Source organism: Taeniopygia guttata, chromosome 3, assembly GCF_048771995.1.
Source record: "Taeniopygia guttata chromosome 3, bTaeGut7.mat, whole genome shotgun sequence".
In the NCBI taxonomy this organism is placed as follows: Eukaryota; Metazoa; Chordata; class Aves; order Passeriformes; family Estrildidae; genus Taeniopygia; species Taeniopygia guttata.
Window position 1 is genome coordinate 97,333,574 of NC_133027.1, and position 15,101 is coordinate 97,348,674.

The following is a 15,101-nucleotide window of genomic DNA, read 5'->3' on the forward strand; positions in this document are numbered from 1 at the left end:
CAGTGGAATCCTTTTAGATAGCACAGTCAGGTAAGGCAAACAGGCAGTTCAGGGTCGGGCATGAGGATAGCAACCCTTTCCTGACTGAGCTCTCCGTTTCCCAGGTGGCCTTGAGGATCCAGTTCTTCCTCTTTAAAATGGAAATTTTCCTTTGCAAAAATAGATAATGATATTCATCTGATTTTCTGGAATAGCTAGAACCTGTTGGAAACAACTATTAATAAAATTTCCATGCTGAAAGTAACACAAGTGATCCCTGGTGGCCCAGGTGAAACTTGCTGGGCTCACTGTAAGAAGTGACACTCCTGAGCTGCTGCTCTGGTCTGAGTGTTACTCACCATTGCCTGCAGCAAGGCCACAGTGGGATGGCATTCCCCAGGGCTGGAATGTTTGCAGGGTCCCAAAGCCAGCCTGGAAAGCCTCCACCTAACTTTGCCAAGCCAGGCAGCTCCAAGCCCCATCCGAGGCCGGAGGCAGTGCTGGAGGGAGATCTGGCTGAGCTTAGCCCTGCCCCAGCGACGCCAGCGTGAGCTGGAATCGCTGCTGGGGTGGAGGTTGTGATAGTCCTTATCAGCCCCCCTCACATTTCTTCTGCGTGGAAGGCAGCCCCCTCGGGGCTCGGACACCTGTGAATGTCATGGCAGTTGTCAGCCTCAGCAGCAACCTCTGGCTGGGCAAGGAAACTGCAGGAGGCGGGTAATGCTGGGAGCAGCACTAGGGATAGGCTGCTTGGCTTTCCTGAAGCTGAGACTGCCTTATCGGAAAGGCCATCTGTGATTTTCATTTATTTTTAGGAGCACTCAGAAGTCCATCTCCTTTCTTGGATGCTTTGTGGAAAGTTGTGCTCTTTACACATGAAATTAGTGCTGTGGCCCTTCTCCAGATTGATCTTGATCATCCTCCTGAGAGTGGGTGGGTTCATTTCTGAGCTGCCACGTCAGGGCTCACATGAGGGACATGTAGCTGCAAAGTGCCCTTCCCCTGTACATCACACACGTGCCACTAGAGCATCCTCAGCAAGGTCACAGCTGAGAGCAGAGATCCCAGCTCTGCATGGGCCATCAGCAGCACAGAGGCTCCAGTGAAAAGCTTGTCCCTGACCCCTACCAATACACACTCTGCCAGCCCTGAGCATTGTTTTTGAATGTGGCAGCACAACAGTCAGGCTGAGTCCAGGGTGATTTGAAGCTGGGTCCAGTCGTTGCAATTGGCACAAAATTTTTCCTGGAGTTTTTCTTTTGTACATTTCTTTTGTTACCACCTTTGTTAATGCTTACACAAGCTGGAAGTTGAAGTGTCCTGTATGATTCATCCCAAACTGCACTTCAGGTGCTGATTTGGTGGCAGGCTCACTTTGGGCACTCAATATTCCCCCAGGTTGGGCTACCATGCCCACAGCAAGCCCCCTCTTGAGGGGGATGCACATTGCCCTGTGCTGGGGCACTTCCCTGGACAGGTCTCTAACCTCCAGGGCAGGTGATTTCATTGTGCCTTCTTCCTGCCCCAGCCTCTGCTCTGCTTCTTCATCCTTCATCTTCCCCAGCCCACAGGATGTCTTTTGGCTCCTGTCCCATTGCTGTATTGTGTGCAAAAGAGCTGTCTAGAGCAGTGGGATGGAGCCCTGCAATGGAGCTGTGAGCACAAGCAAATGTGGTTTAAAATAGCCCCTGTATCCAGGAAGTGAGATCTGCCTGCCTGTCCCACGGCCCCTCTGGACAATGAAACGAGTTGATGTAAAAATCAGAGACCCAGAAGGACCAGGGAAATGGGGAGAGACCTACAAAGCTGCCCAGAGGGTCAGACAGGAGCCTCTGGGCCAGGGCTGAGTATGGTCTCTGCAATGGACAAGCCATGCCATGGCAGGCCAAGGATGGATGTGCCACTGGGGAAAAGGCAGAGGAGAGCACAAGGCTGCTCGCTGCATCTCGGTGCCAGGCTGCTGCCTTGAAGGGTTTGTGATTCATGGACTATCAAAGGACCAGTGAGACCAGGCAGCCATGGGCTTGCTCCTTGCTGCAATGGTCCATGGAGGAATTCTCATGGACCTGTTTTGTTCCTGCTTCTGAGATGTTGTTTCCATCCACACTCGGTTCTGTCCCATCATGATCATGCTCTGCTGTCCTCCCCAAGCCAGAGAGACAGCCCAGGGGGCCAGGCTCCAGGGCTGGTGTCAGTGCCATTCTCAGCCACAGCTGCCATGGGAAACCATTTGGGTACAGAAACACCAGAAACAGGTAGTCTCCAGCCTCTGTTAACAGCAAGCACCAGGTCTGTGAAGAGAGTTTTTCCACATTGCCAGTGACCTTGGCAAGTATTTGATGATGGAGAGTTCCATTTGCAGTAGACATCAATGCATGGGGGCTGTGGGATAACTTGGGATGTGCAAGCAGAGACCTGCTGCCTCTGCTCACCCCTGCTCCACAGACATATCCTTCAGCTGCCAAAAACACTGGTCACATCCTACTTGGCAACATGCATGGCTGCAGAAACACTACTCCTGCCCGAGCTTCCTTCCTCCCCATCCAACTCACCCCTGTCCCTTCTTTTCAAGAAGGAGGACGGCACTGTGAACCGGGACTTCAAGAAGACACGGACAAAGGAACAAGTCATGGAGGCTTTCCGCGAGTTCACCAGAGGAAACAGGAATGTTTTGGTGAGTGGGGGATGTTGGGAGCACTGCCTGGAGAGGGCATTTCTGTGGAGCCTGGCCTCAGCTCATCAGGTCCCTGGCCTGAGGGCTGAAGCCTGAGTAATGTCTGTTAAAAAGCATGAGAAATGTCAAAGAGAAACACCATCCTGGTGCAGGGTGAGGGGAAAGCAGTGGAGAACTGGGAAGGGACTTGGCTGCAGCAGCACTGCTTGACCCGAGTCTGAATCTGCTGAGGATCTCCAGGATTGGCCCCCAAAACCCACTGAGCAGTCACAGCCATGCTCTGTCCCTCATCCCTGGGCTGGTCACCCTGAGCCCTTTCTGTACCCCAGTATGAGTGGTGGGGGCTCCCATCCTGCCAGGGGGGCTGCCTGTGCCCAGTCTTGCAGAAGAGTGATCCTGTGCCAAGCACACTTCACATGGGCAAGCCACAGGCAGCATTTTCCAAGCTTCCCTAAGTTGCCAGGAGAATAAGAGATCTGGCTGTAAACAATTTACACCAACTGTGTCAAATAACCTATTTGACAAAGCACTTCCATTTTAAGCTGCACTGCATAAAGACTCCAAATGCAATGCTCCAGCTGGAGTGGCCCTTGGCACTGTGTCCTTCAAACTGGCATGCTTGCTTTCACAAGAGTTACCCAGGGATTTTCCTGGATCTGAAGATGAAGTTGCCTGGCTGCATTTTATCCCCAAAGAACTTGGAGCACACATCATGCTGTGGCTCTGGATGGGGCTCCTTGGACACTTAATTTTTATACAGCGATCCCCATCTCCCCTTGCAAGTGTGTTACAGTGCCCAGATACTTGCTGTGTGTGTGTTCCTGTGCTTGATTTTTCTATATAAACCCCAAAATCAGTGGAGCCCCCTGAGAATGTTTAGTGCCTTCCAGGGATTTGCAGGGATGCTCAAACAGGCTTGTGGGTCTTGACCTGTGTGCTGGTTATTGTGAAAACCCTTCTGCTTACGAGAACAGCTGTGCAAAAGTGCTGATAACGGAGTTGCAGGAGGGTCTCATGATCTGTGACTGACTGAGTGCTAAAAAGACACATGAAGTGAAGAGTTGATCTGTTAAGAGAGTGCAAGGGAGAAGAAAAAGTAGCAGCTGCTGAATTAGGTGTTCCCAGCATGGATGCAGCGCGGGTACTCTGCAGAAAGCACCAGTTCAGCAAAAGCAGATGCTTTCACTAAGTTTTGAAAGCCACAGGAGCTCACAGGGTGCTCTAGAAGCCAAAAGGAAAAGAGGGGGACACTCTCCAAAGGGAAAGGTCTGTGGGAGGATGCTGGATGTGGGGGTGACTTTCCTGTCTGCCCCAATGCTGTGGTTTTTATGTAGGTTTCCTGCAAAACTAATGGCTTTGGTTTTGTTTTGTTGGTTTTTTTTTGGTTTTTTGTTTGTTTTTTTTTTTTTTGTAATTCCAGAACAGTTACCTTAACCGGTTGAAGGGTATCCGTGCTACCCTGGAGACATCCCCATTCTTCAAGTGCCATGAGGTAATACTGCTGTTTAGATAGATCTGCCTGGAGAGGCAAAGTGTTTAATCCCAGCTTGTCCAAGGAGAGAAGTCAAAGTCAGGGCCTGGTTTATTCTTATATCTGTATTTTCATATGCGTATGTGATACTTACGTGCAAATATAGATGATAGCATACAATGTTTGTGCATCTGACACGGTCTCAAATCTACTGAAAGCCAATGTTCAAACAGATTAAAAGTGATCTAGGAGGAACTCAGGCTGTTTATGACAGGGACAATTCCCTAGGGCAAAAGCACAGGGAGTTTTCTCAGGAGAAATGTCTGTTTGAATGCATGTCAGGTATCGTTTGGCTGACAGTTGCTCCACATGATCAAGCAAGGCTTCAACACAGCCATAAATTGCAAATACCCCAAATGTGCTTTTCCTGAGCTGGTTGGGGCACCACAGTACGAACTCTGCCTTTTGAAGAAATTTCATACAGAAATGAGTGTCCATGATACCAACATTTTTTATACTGAAGACTCATTGCTGATGGGAAAACAAGGAGGGAACACTATCTTTTTTTGGCCATTTCAGGAACTGAAATGCTCCATAATTTAATACAATAATTTTGCTATTGCGTCTACTTAACAAAACATGAGAGTGTGTGTCCTTCTCATGTGATGTGTGGGAATAAAGAGCCTCATAGGAACCTCTGACTCCCAGGGCTCAGAGCCACAGCCCACTGTCCCTCATCCAGAGGCACATGAGCCACCTCAGCCCCAGCCAGACACGGAAGGTCCTGCCAGGAGCCAAAGGCAGATGGGGCTGTGCCTCCTGGTGGCAGTGCTTGGAAGGCATTTGGAAGGGAAATGTCAAAACTGAAGGTTTCAGGGCAGTTCAACACAGGAAACAAAATTCTCCCTGAAACCGAGTGCCAGGGTTTCATTTGAAAACACAGAAACAAAGCAGCCTTTCAAAGAGGGTTTGAAAGGAGTTTCCACTTCTTAAAAATTAAAAAGCAGGAGCTTTGACTTTCCATCCTGCTTTGAGATGAAGCACAGCAGAAGGTCTGCCAAGCTTTGTGTCCCTCTGTGGGGCCCTTGCTGAGCAGGGCTCCTCCAAGGAGCTGCAGGGGAATTGGGCAGTCCAGGACACACAAATGAAGAATGTCAGCAAAAGGCTTTTCCTTAAAATTACAATGTCCTGACCAAGAGAGGACTATAAGAGGTTAGCAGAAGGAGAGCTAAAGATAAGCATGTCTTGGAAATAATACGCATCTCTGGACCTTGGATGGTTTCCCAAAACACTGGAGGAAAAAGTCTCCTGAAAAATGTAAATTCATAACAGCTTTTGCAAACAGCACATGCATCCTGTTCAAAACCCTTGTCTAAAGGCAAACCTCAGGCTAAGCCCTGCTGATAGAACGAACATGGGAGTCCCCAGTAACATGTAGTGCTGCTGTTCTGGAGGGCTGACACCAGCTGGGTTCTCTTCCATGTACCTACACATCATATGGGGCACTCATGGCTCTCAGTGCTCTGCATCACCTCTGCTACAGCCCTTGCACTCTAGTCACCAAGGTCCCTATTTGTGACACAGGGGCAAGTGAGTTCATAATTCACCAATTCACTCATATCAGAGAATATTTGGAAAGCAGTTTTCATTTGGGACAGCTCTGAAATGCACCCATTGGTGGTTTCCTGTAGAAGCCCCCGCTCAAATCTTCTGACTGGAGGAAGAGATTAAGCAGAAGAGCACAATGGTGACTGGCTTGATACTGATACACGTTTCCTAAGCTCTGGGAAGCCACAGCAGAGCTGCTGAGAATCTCTCTGCTTTGTGTGTGGTGACTATTGGGCTTGTGGGGTCTCATCCCACTGCAACAGGCCTTAAGACTCTTGCTGTCAGAGCTCAAATCCACTTGTTGGCTTCCCTGGTCTTGCCCAGGCCACTTCTTGCTGCAGGATTTTCCCAAAGGCTGTTCAGGATATGAAAAAGCCCTTCAAAGCAGATGCAGCTGAGTGAACTCAGGGAAAAGGAAATTCATGAGCATGCAGCTCTATACCTTGCACCCCCAGAGTGCTGCAAGTGCCAGGAGGATATTCTAGGGGCAGTCTGGATGTCATTGGATGGTGTTTGAGGCAGGAGCCAACAGGTTGCAAGTTCTTGTACTTGGAGTGCCCCCATCCCTGCAGTGGTGTCTGCAGGACTGGTGAGTGCGAAGGGCACAGGCTGATCACAAAGAACCAGCCTTAAAAAATCCCCATCTGAAGTCTGAGACAATTCCTCTCAGTCCTTGCTAAGGGACCTTAGCTGTTTTTCCAAAATGACATCTTTATCTTTCATGCCCATGTTTTTCTGATCCTCTCCTTCTGCCAAGACCTGGGATTTGTATGAGTAAATCAGCTTGTCCAAATGCCCCATTTGCATGTGCAAACACAACCAGCAATGCCCAGAGATTGCTTTACCTCATGCAAAATTTCAGCAGCATCTCTTGGAAATTAAACCTAAGATAAGGTGTCTGAAAGCCCCAAAGAGGGCTGAAAATGAGCAACAGCAGCACCACTAATTGGTCTCACCTCTCCACAGGTAATTGGGAGCTCTCTCCTCTTCATTCACGACAAGCAGGAACAAGCCAAAGTCTGGATGATTGACTTTGGGAAAACCACCCCACTGCCAGAGGGACAAGTTCTCCAGCACAACGTGCCCTGGGTGGAAGGGAACAGAGAGGATGGCTACCTCTGGGGGCTGGACAACCTCATTCAGATCCTGACAGAGTTGTCCCAGAGCGAAGACTTGCATTAAAGCCGCGCATCCGACTCTGCCACTACCCCCAACCTGCCCCCGACTGACTCTTCTGAACTGCACTACAAGACACTTTCCAGCCCTTGCCCTCCCCATTTGAAAGCTATTCTCTCCCTATTTAATGTGTTTTTGTTGTGGTTTTTTTAGGTTGTCTTGGTTGTTTCCCCCCATCCCTCCTTGTAAATAGAGAGCTAACCTGCTACAACAAAAGCTGAACTTGAAACCTTGGCTTTGCAGAGTCAATGGGAGTAGGTGGCCCGGGGCAGCCCAGTGGGGTTGCTTAGGCAAGTGCATGCTTTGCCTATCATGCTTTTGTCTCTTGCTCAGCCTGATGTTAAGAGGGCTGGCGGAGGAAGGAGCCTCTTCCTGCACCAGGATCATCCTGAAAACACACAGTGACCGTGCCCAGGACCCTCTGGCAGTCAGAGAGTGTGAGCGAGGTGTGGAGATGCTGAAGGACACTGTAGTGGGAACCCTTTAGTTGTCTCTGCCAGCACCTTTCAGCCCAGGGAGCTGGCTGTGCCAAGTCCTTCAGAGCTGCTAGAAGGGCAGATTCGGGGTTTAATTTGTGTTCAAGACATCTTGTAGAGGTTGCTCAGTTATTTTTGAGTGGCACTGGAGGGTGGTTTCACTCCTGCTGCAGAGCCACGTAGTCAGGCACAGGTATTTGCCATGGCCAGGTGCTTCCCACCCACATCCCCCATGCTGGGTGCCCTGGTGAGCAAAATTTTGGGCTCCTCTCTAGAGCCCCAGCTCCCCCATTAGGAACTGCTTCCAGCCTAACTTAGCTGGGGTCTCCAATCCTTCCTAGCTGGAAAAATAGCTTATAAAGGACTACTATGAGACCTAAAGTAGCCATCCAGGTCGATCAGTCTTTTTTGTCAACAGCTGAGCACATGTGTAGTGCCACCAATGCTCACACCTAGCCCAGGGCCACCTTCCTGCCTGGAGCATGTCTGTAATTTCCATCTGCATCAGGTGAAGGGTCACAGCAGCAAGGCAGCACCCGGGTTAGGCAAAGCAGAGCTGGGGTCAGACATCCCCATGCCTTCCCCTTTTCCCAGAGCTGCCTGTGGCTGCACCGCTCCCCAGCGGGCTGCAGCTGTGTGACGGCCCCTGTGCTCCCGCTCCTGTGAAAACACCCAGTTCCCTGTTTAGGGTGGAGGCTATTTTTTAACTTCCTGGAACATTTGAAGCGAGCAGCAGCAGGGCTGGTGCGCTAAAGGTCATCCCTGGAGAGGCTGGCAGGGAGGGGAGGCTGCGGGAGCCTTGCGTCAAGGAACGTGCAGTGCAGGAGGTGGTGCAGGAGCTTGGCAGCCACGAGTCCCTCACCTGCTCCATCCATCCCAAACCCACTGTCCTGTCTCACTCCCCAGAAGCTCCAGAGCCCCTCTGCCGTAGTTTGGTGGGTCCAGCACCCTTGATGGGGGAGACCTCCCTTGCAGCAATAAGGAGGAGGACGAGTTGGCCACCAGGCCGTCTGCAGCCAAGCGTCTTTCCCAAGGACTGAAGTTTCCTAAGGTTTTTCTCAGTTCATAGCTCACCAGACAGGTGTCTTTTGCTCATCAGATGCCATTGTAAATGGTTGCACTGTTTTAGCTCCTTGCCAGGCTTTCTAGACTAGCCCATGTAGAAGTGCCTTATAGACTTTGCCTCTGTTCCATTAGTGTCATGGAAAAGGTTGGGGTTTTTTAAGTTATATTTATTTTCATCCCATTTTAATTGCACAAAACACTAAAATTTAATGCATGGAATCTTTTTTTTTTTTTTAACTGTGTTTTTAGTTTTTAAGCCATGCCTTTTCCAGCTTTGAAGAAAGGGTGTGAACAGATACCGCGTAGCTATGTACCACTTACTGCTGTACTTTAGCTTCGAGCTGCTCTTATATATGTATGTTATTTTTTAAGCCTGTTTATAAACCAGATCCCTTGCTTTGTGGCTTCAGAAGAAGCAGATTGTTCTTCTCAGATGTCTTATGCTTTCCTGGAGGCTGGAATGGTTGCTGTGAGGGATTTTCCCTGCTCCCACCATGCTTCTCAGTCATTGGGTAATACAGAAAAAAAAATCCAAACCGGTCTGGAACACCAACACACAGTGCCTGTAAAAAAGTCCAGTAACATTGCAAATAAAGGCGTATGGGAAGCATTCCCCTGGTGTGCAGTCAGTGTCTGCCCTGTGCAGTTGTGGCAGCCTTGGAACAGCCTTTCATGTCCATGGCTAGGGGGGAATCAGGCTCCAGCAGTGCCGCATAAAACCAAGAGTAGGGGAGGACCCTTCGCTGGGAACAGATCTCGACAAACAGGAACTGGCTCTGCAGGGAGCAAGGCAGGGGGAGAGCAGAACTGGGGCTGTGGGAGGCCCAGGATCAGTGGCAGCTACCCAGAGAGGCCTGAATTTCTCCATCCCCCTTCTGCAGGAAAGGCCACTGAAAGCTGATCCAATTTTTTTGGAATGTTTTTGGCTCCCACTGGTGGTTTCTGAGTGCCACCCTGTGATTTCTGCACTGGAGAATACCAAAGCACCCGGGAGAATCAGAGCTGCTTGGCACAGCCAAACACTCCCATGGCTCCTCTCCCTCTCAGCTGCGCTGTGGGCAGGGCCGGAGGGAGCACTTTGGACCAAAGGCCACAAAAACCCCCAGATTGTTTCTGCAGTGAAGGAGGAATCAAGCTATAGAGCCTGAAGGCAGCTCCATTCCCTCCTGGCTGGTCAGGCAAGCACAGGACAGCAGGAGCTGTTCTGGCACAGATGTGACCAAAGTCAGATTTAGTGCCCAGACCCTCAGGAGCAGCCTCGCCTGGGAACCAGACCTGGCTCACCACAGGTCCTCTAAAACAAACTGCAGGAGAAACCCTGCAGTGTGGAATTTGAAGACTAGAAGCCTCTTGGTCGGAGGCAGAGCTGGCAGGACACTGGATGTGAGGCTGCTGCCTGTGCACCAGCGGTCTCTCCTGGGCTGTGGGAAAGCAAACACGTTTCCTGTCTGGCTGCTGAGCTCACTCCAGCAGAACTGACAGCCCCTGATTTACTTATAGGTCCAGTTTTTGGAGTCTCTCTGGTCTGTGACTCCTCTTCTTACCTTCAGAGGAAAGCAAAAGCCTCCAAAACTTACCCACCCATCCAAATGCAAAACCAGAGGGTGAAGAACCCTGCTCTGTGAAAACCTCTCTTGAGACCTGAGGAAACACCATGACATTGTGGTGGAGAGTATGCAGAGAAATTCACAATGCCAGAGGCTTATATCCAGAAAGGAGACAGAGGAATCTTGTAACTTTATTTGAGTAAAGGGAAAGGCCATGGGGCATTTCCCCTGGGGTCTATCAAATTACTGGAGGATACAGCCTCCTTCTTATCCTAATTTCCTGGCCACAACACCCTCTGCCTTTCCCCATTGGCTGAGGTACTTGGAAGGTACAGACTTCCCAATAGGCCTACTGCATGTCTGCCTCTAATATGCTCATCCCTCCTTTTTTTTATATATAACAAAACAATATTCATAACTCCATTCAGTCTTTGTTCTTCTGTAAGTTCAGGAATTTAACACAGCCTTGGCTCAGTAGCAATTGGTAACATTTTCTAGAACTGATAGTTTCTCCCATTACTTCCCTATCTTGAAGTCCCTGGTCCTATCTACAAGCAGATTTACATGGTCTGTAAGGACATTCATCCTATTCTTTTCAAGAGGAAAAGGGAGTAAGTCAGGAAAAGAAACAAACCCCTTGTGGCTGAGTGCTGGCATCTGCTAACCCCAGGGTGTATGCAGAGGGTTGGGATAGGGCAGGCCCCCACTGGCACATGCCACGGCAAGAGCCTGCCTTGGCCCCCCTGCCTGGCTTTACTGCACCCCCAAAGCAAAGCCCAGAGCTCCCTGCCACCTTAGGCATTAATAAACTAATAGATTCATAAACTCAATATAGAGAAGAGAGGCCAGGACTTACATTAATGCAACAAAGAGAGCTTTACACCTTGCTGAGGTCTCTACTCTTACAGAACAGAGCCTCACAACACCTCCGGCAGTGCCAGGGGCTGTAAGGTGGTCTGCTCAGGCTGTAGGGAGGGAGGGGCAGATCCTTTCCTTCAGCATTGTCTTATCGGGTACTACTTGACAGAATGAGCCTCCCATGAATCAGGGGGTGCTGGGGCCAGCTGGGCATTCCAGCCTGTGAAGATGCAGGACTTGGGTGTGGTGGTTGACAGGGGTTCACGCGGTGTGCTCAGCTTTGTTCCCAACACAAGCTGGTGGGGTTTTGGTGGTCTGTGGGAAGCGCCTCAGGAAGGATTTTACCCCTGCCATGGATGATGCAGAGCAACCCCCAGCCCGAAGCTTGGCAACAGCCCCAGGGCTCCCTCTCCTCCTGCCCAGTGGGGCGGGGGGAAGCAGCAGTGAGGGGGCTGCTGGAGTGGAAATGCTCCTGCCCGTGTGCTGCTGCAGGGGATGCATGGCCGGTGCAGCATGGGGACACCACGGCAGTGACAGCATGGCCCAGCAGCATCTGAGTGTGGAAGGTGCTTTGGGGATGCCTTTCCCCTCAGCCGCTTTGTCGTGGGGCTGATCCTGACACCTCCAGAGTCCCGCTGGCTTGGCCATGCTTTGGGGGGGGATGCTTCGGGCTTCAGTGGGGCAAGTCTCAGCCCCACAAGGGCTGTGCTCGCCTTTCTGCCGTACCTTAAAAACCAGACCCGAGCCCCGGCCGACCCCGCTGCCCCGTCCCGCGTGGGGCGGAGCCGGGCTCCGGGCGGGCTCCGGGGCCGGGCGGGAGAGGCGCCGTGCCCCGGCGGCGGGCAGGCCGCGCCTCCCGGCGGGCAGGGCCTCCCGGCGGGGATGCGCCCCGGCCGCCGCTGCTTTGAGGCTTTTTCTCCATCCCCGGCACTTCTGGGGTTTGGCTTTCCCACTGCGAGCTGGGGAGGTCGTTAATATCAATAAACCCTGCCCTTTTTCCGGCTCCATCCCTTTCAGCGGCTCCATCCCGGAGCCAGCCTGAGCAGGGCAGGGGGTGAAGGATCCGCGCTGCCCACATCTCCTTTCTGGGTGGTTCTGGGAGTGAAAGGCTGGCGGCAACACGTCTGTCCTCCCTGTGCCATTGCAGGGTTGGAGCCCTCCCGGCAGCCCCAACCCCTGTGGGACAGTTTTCCCACTCACACTCTTGTTTGAGTCTGCGTTTTGTTCACTTCCCTGCCCTTAAAAAACACAAATCTGTTCATTGTTATTGTGAAGTGGAAAAAAAAATTAGAAACCCCTGAGAAATGGAACAAGTGCCCTGCTGTGGTATCAGCTGGTTTGGATTCTCTTTTGCCACGTGGTTTGAAGTCCATGAAGTGGTCCCACTCTGCTCCTGCAGTCCTGGGGGTCCCAGGGGTGTCCTGCCATGCCTATGCCCACACTTCACCCTCAGAGTGGGGCTGTGGACACAGCTCTGCCGCATCCTGCAGTGCCTGACCCAGCACGAGTGATGCCTCCAGCAAGGAAGGCTTTATATGGGGATTTATTGCTCTGGGGGGGTGCCCCAGGGGCTGTTTTTATACAGTCAGGTGTTCTCTGTCCTGCTTAGGGACCTGTCTTAGCAGTTCCTGCTGCTCTCCAGGATGAAACTGTGCTTCCACCCTGGAACAGCCAGAGAGCACAAGAGAGCTGCTGGTGCCACTTAGAAGAGCAAGCCCAAGAGGAGGCTGCTGCGTGAATGCTATCTGGGATAGCTCTGGAGGAAACTGAGAAATTTTGGGGTCCCAGCAGCTCATCCCACTCCTGGCACTGCTGCACTGCCTGCTTGGGGCTGGCTTGTTGGGAGTTTGTGCCTTTGTGCCTACCATTCATTTGGTGTGTATTAACCTGCGAGACCTGGGGCCAGCTCCCCCCTCTCCACATTGCCTGGTGCCAGGGTGTTCAAACACACTTACCCTAGTGTAGAAACCTAAGACTTGAAACCACCAGGACAAAAGGAGCACGAAAAGAAATAGAGGCACAAAATTATTTACTCAAACACCTGACCAGAACCAGGAAACAAAATCAAATACTTTAATCTCTGTGTCAGAAGGGGATTTTGTTCCGGGGTGGTTTACATGCTGCTTTCCATGGCAGGAACCCCAGGACTTATGCAGGGACACACACACAGAGATCTGCTTCTCTTGTAGCAGTGGGGTTGACTCAGAGAAGGGAATGTGAGAAGAAAAAGCAGCAGGAGTCTGTAGTAGCAAGATAGAGATGCTACAGATATGTTTCTCCCTTTGCAAAAGATCTGTGGCTAAAAAAGCATTTCCCACTGGCAGCGTGGTATCTTTTTCTAGTGCTAGATTCATGTTTCATCTCTTTTTATGCCTCCAGAACAGCGAGGGGAGATGGCAGGACCCGTGGGTGGGCTCTGCGGGGTGCCGCGTGCTTCCTCCCACCATTCATCAGCCCCAAGCAGGCGCTTCAAACGTGCCGTGATGCGACTGCCACATTCTGCACGTGCCCTGCAGCTGCTTTTCCCACGGGAAATGGCTTTGCAGGAAGGCTCACAGACCCTGTGGTTTCCAGGGGGATCATTAAGGATCAGAGGAGGTCTCTTGAGCACTTGTGTGCCAGCATGGTACAGCCCACGGTGCTGTGCCCAGGGAGCATCCCCAGAGCAGGTTGGTGCCATCCTATCCTTTGAACCCATTGTATCCTTTGGCCATGGGTGGGACAGGCAGTGCCAGTGGCTGCTTTGGTGGGGCAGGCAGTGACAGTGGCTGCTGTGGTGGGGCAGGCAGTGCCAGTGGCTGCTTTGGTGGGACAGGCAGTGACAGTGGCTGCTGTGGTGGGCAGAGGTTCCAGCAGGGCAGGTTGCAGCATTCTGAGCGTGCCAGGGCACTCACACACTGTCTCTGCAGGGACAGAGGCTCCTAATGCCTGTGCTGCACAGGCTGCTCAGCAGCATGTGGGCCTCTGAATAAGCAGAATTTAAGTCTGGAATTTGGCATTTATCTGGCTGGCCTGAAACCAAGGCCTGTCCCTTAAAAACGCACAGCCTCCCTTCACATCTCTGGCAGTTCAATGCTTAGTGTGCCCTAGACATAAGCAGTCTTGCAGCTCATGTCCTTTTCCATAGGGCTGCAGTTTTCCTGTGGAAACAAACTCTGAAATCGCCTGTAATTGTAATATTACCTCCTAGGATCAGGTGCTACCTTCTTATAGCTGTATGTGGATCTGAATGTGTATTTTGGACTGCATGACTTTGAGATTTAGAGATAGTACATGCATACCTTGTAATAACCCTCCTCTGCATGGGCACTACTTTTGTAAATGGTTGCTCAGGCGAGTTTGAACAGAATACAGTTGAAATGCTTTTATAAATGTGTATCTCTAAATGATCCAATATCCAGGTGGTGCATTTCCATGTCTCTGCATGGCCAGCAATGAGAGCTGCTGGTGGACAGACCCTGGCTCCCTTTTGGGGTGATCTGCAAGCCAGGACTGACTCCAGCCCTCCTGTACAAGCTGCTTTTGCCCCACCAGTGTAACAGCAGCCAACAGCCCAAACTCTCCCAGATGGCCTCATGCGAAGCACACCTGGTTACACTGGTTGCTCTGGATCATGCAGGAGGTCACAGCTGCTCCCCATCACCCTGGGAGTGGTGTTGGTGCTGTGGCTGCAGCCCTGTGGGGCTCCCAGCAAGAGCTGCTGCAGGACTGGATGTATCCCAGAGGGGTATGGCAGCTGTAAGGGGCTGAGTTGGTGTGGGGAGGCTGCAGATGGAGAGGGAGGGAATTGTCCCTGTTGCGTGGTGGTTGCTGGAAAGGGAGTTTCCTTGGACCCACCACTGTGTGCTGCACAGAGCAGGTGCAGAGAGGAGTGACAGCAAGGGCTGCGCTGTGCTCTGAGGGCACCTGGGCTGGCTCTGCTCTTGTGCTGGGGGGTGAGCCAGTTCACCCCTGAAGTCAGGGGTGAGGTGTGTGGTGGCCGTGGGCCTTCCTTGGGCCATGATGTGGGTGGCTGGGCAGGGGGGTGCCAGAAATGCGGCATGGAGGTTTTCCCTGTGTCTCATCTGTCTTCACTAAGCTCCAGGTTTTGACTTTGCTTTCGTGTGGTTTATTGCTAATTTTCCTCCTCCCCTTCTGAAATGGTTCCATTAGCAGGGTGTTAAAGAAATCTCTCTGAGATAATTATTCCAGATCTCTCTAGCGGCTTTGCCACGTGCTGGTGTGTCTGCATGGCTGTATTAATAGTA

General features: G+C 51.5%; 1 protein-coding gene across 1 annotated transcript in view; it reads left to right on the forward strand.

Moving 5' to 3' along the window:
* The window catches only part of ITPKB (inositol-trisphosphate 3-kinase B), a 66,470-nt gene extending 57,411 nt beyond the window's left edge, over positions 1–9,059 (forward strand). The window contains exons 6-8 of the mRNA XM_030268956.4: positions 2,552–2,653; positions 4,074–4,145; positions 6,699–9,059. Of these exons, the coding sequence (XP_030124816.4) occupies positions 2,552–2,653; positions 4,074–4,145; positions 6,699–6,914 (390 nt within the window). The 3' untranslated portion in view covers positions 6,915–9,059. The remainder of the gene's footprint in view (positions 1–2,551; positions 2,654–4,073; positions 4,146–6,698) is intronic.
* The last annotated feature ends 6,042 nt before the right edge of the window (positions 9,060–15,101 follow it).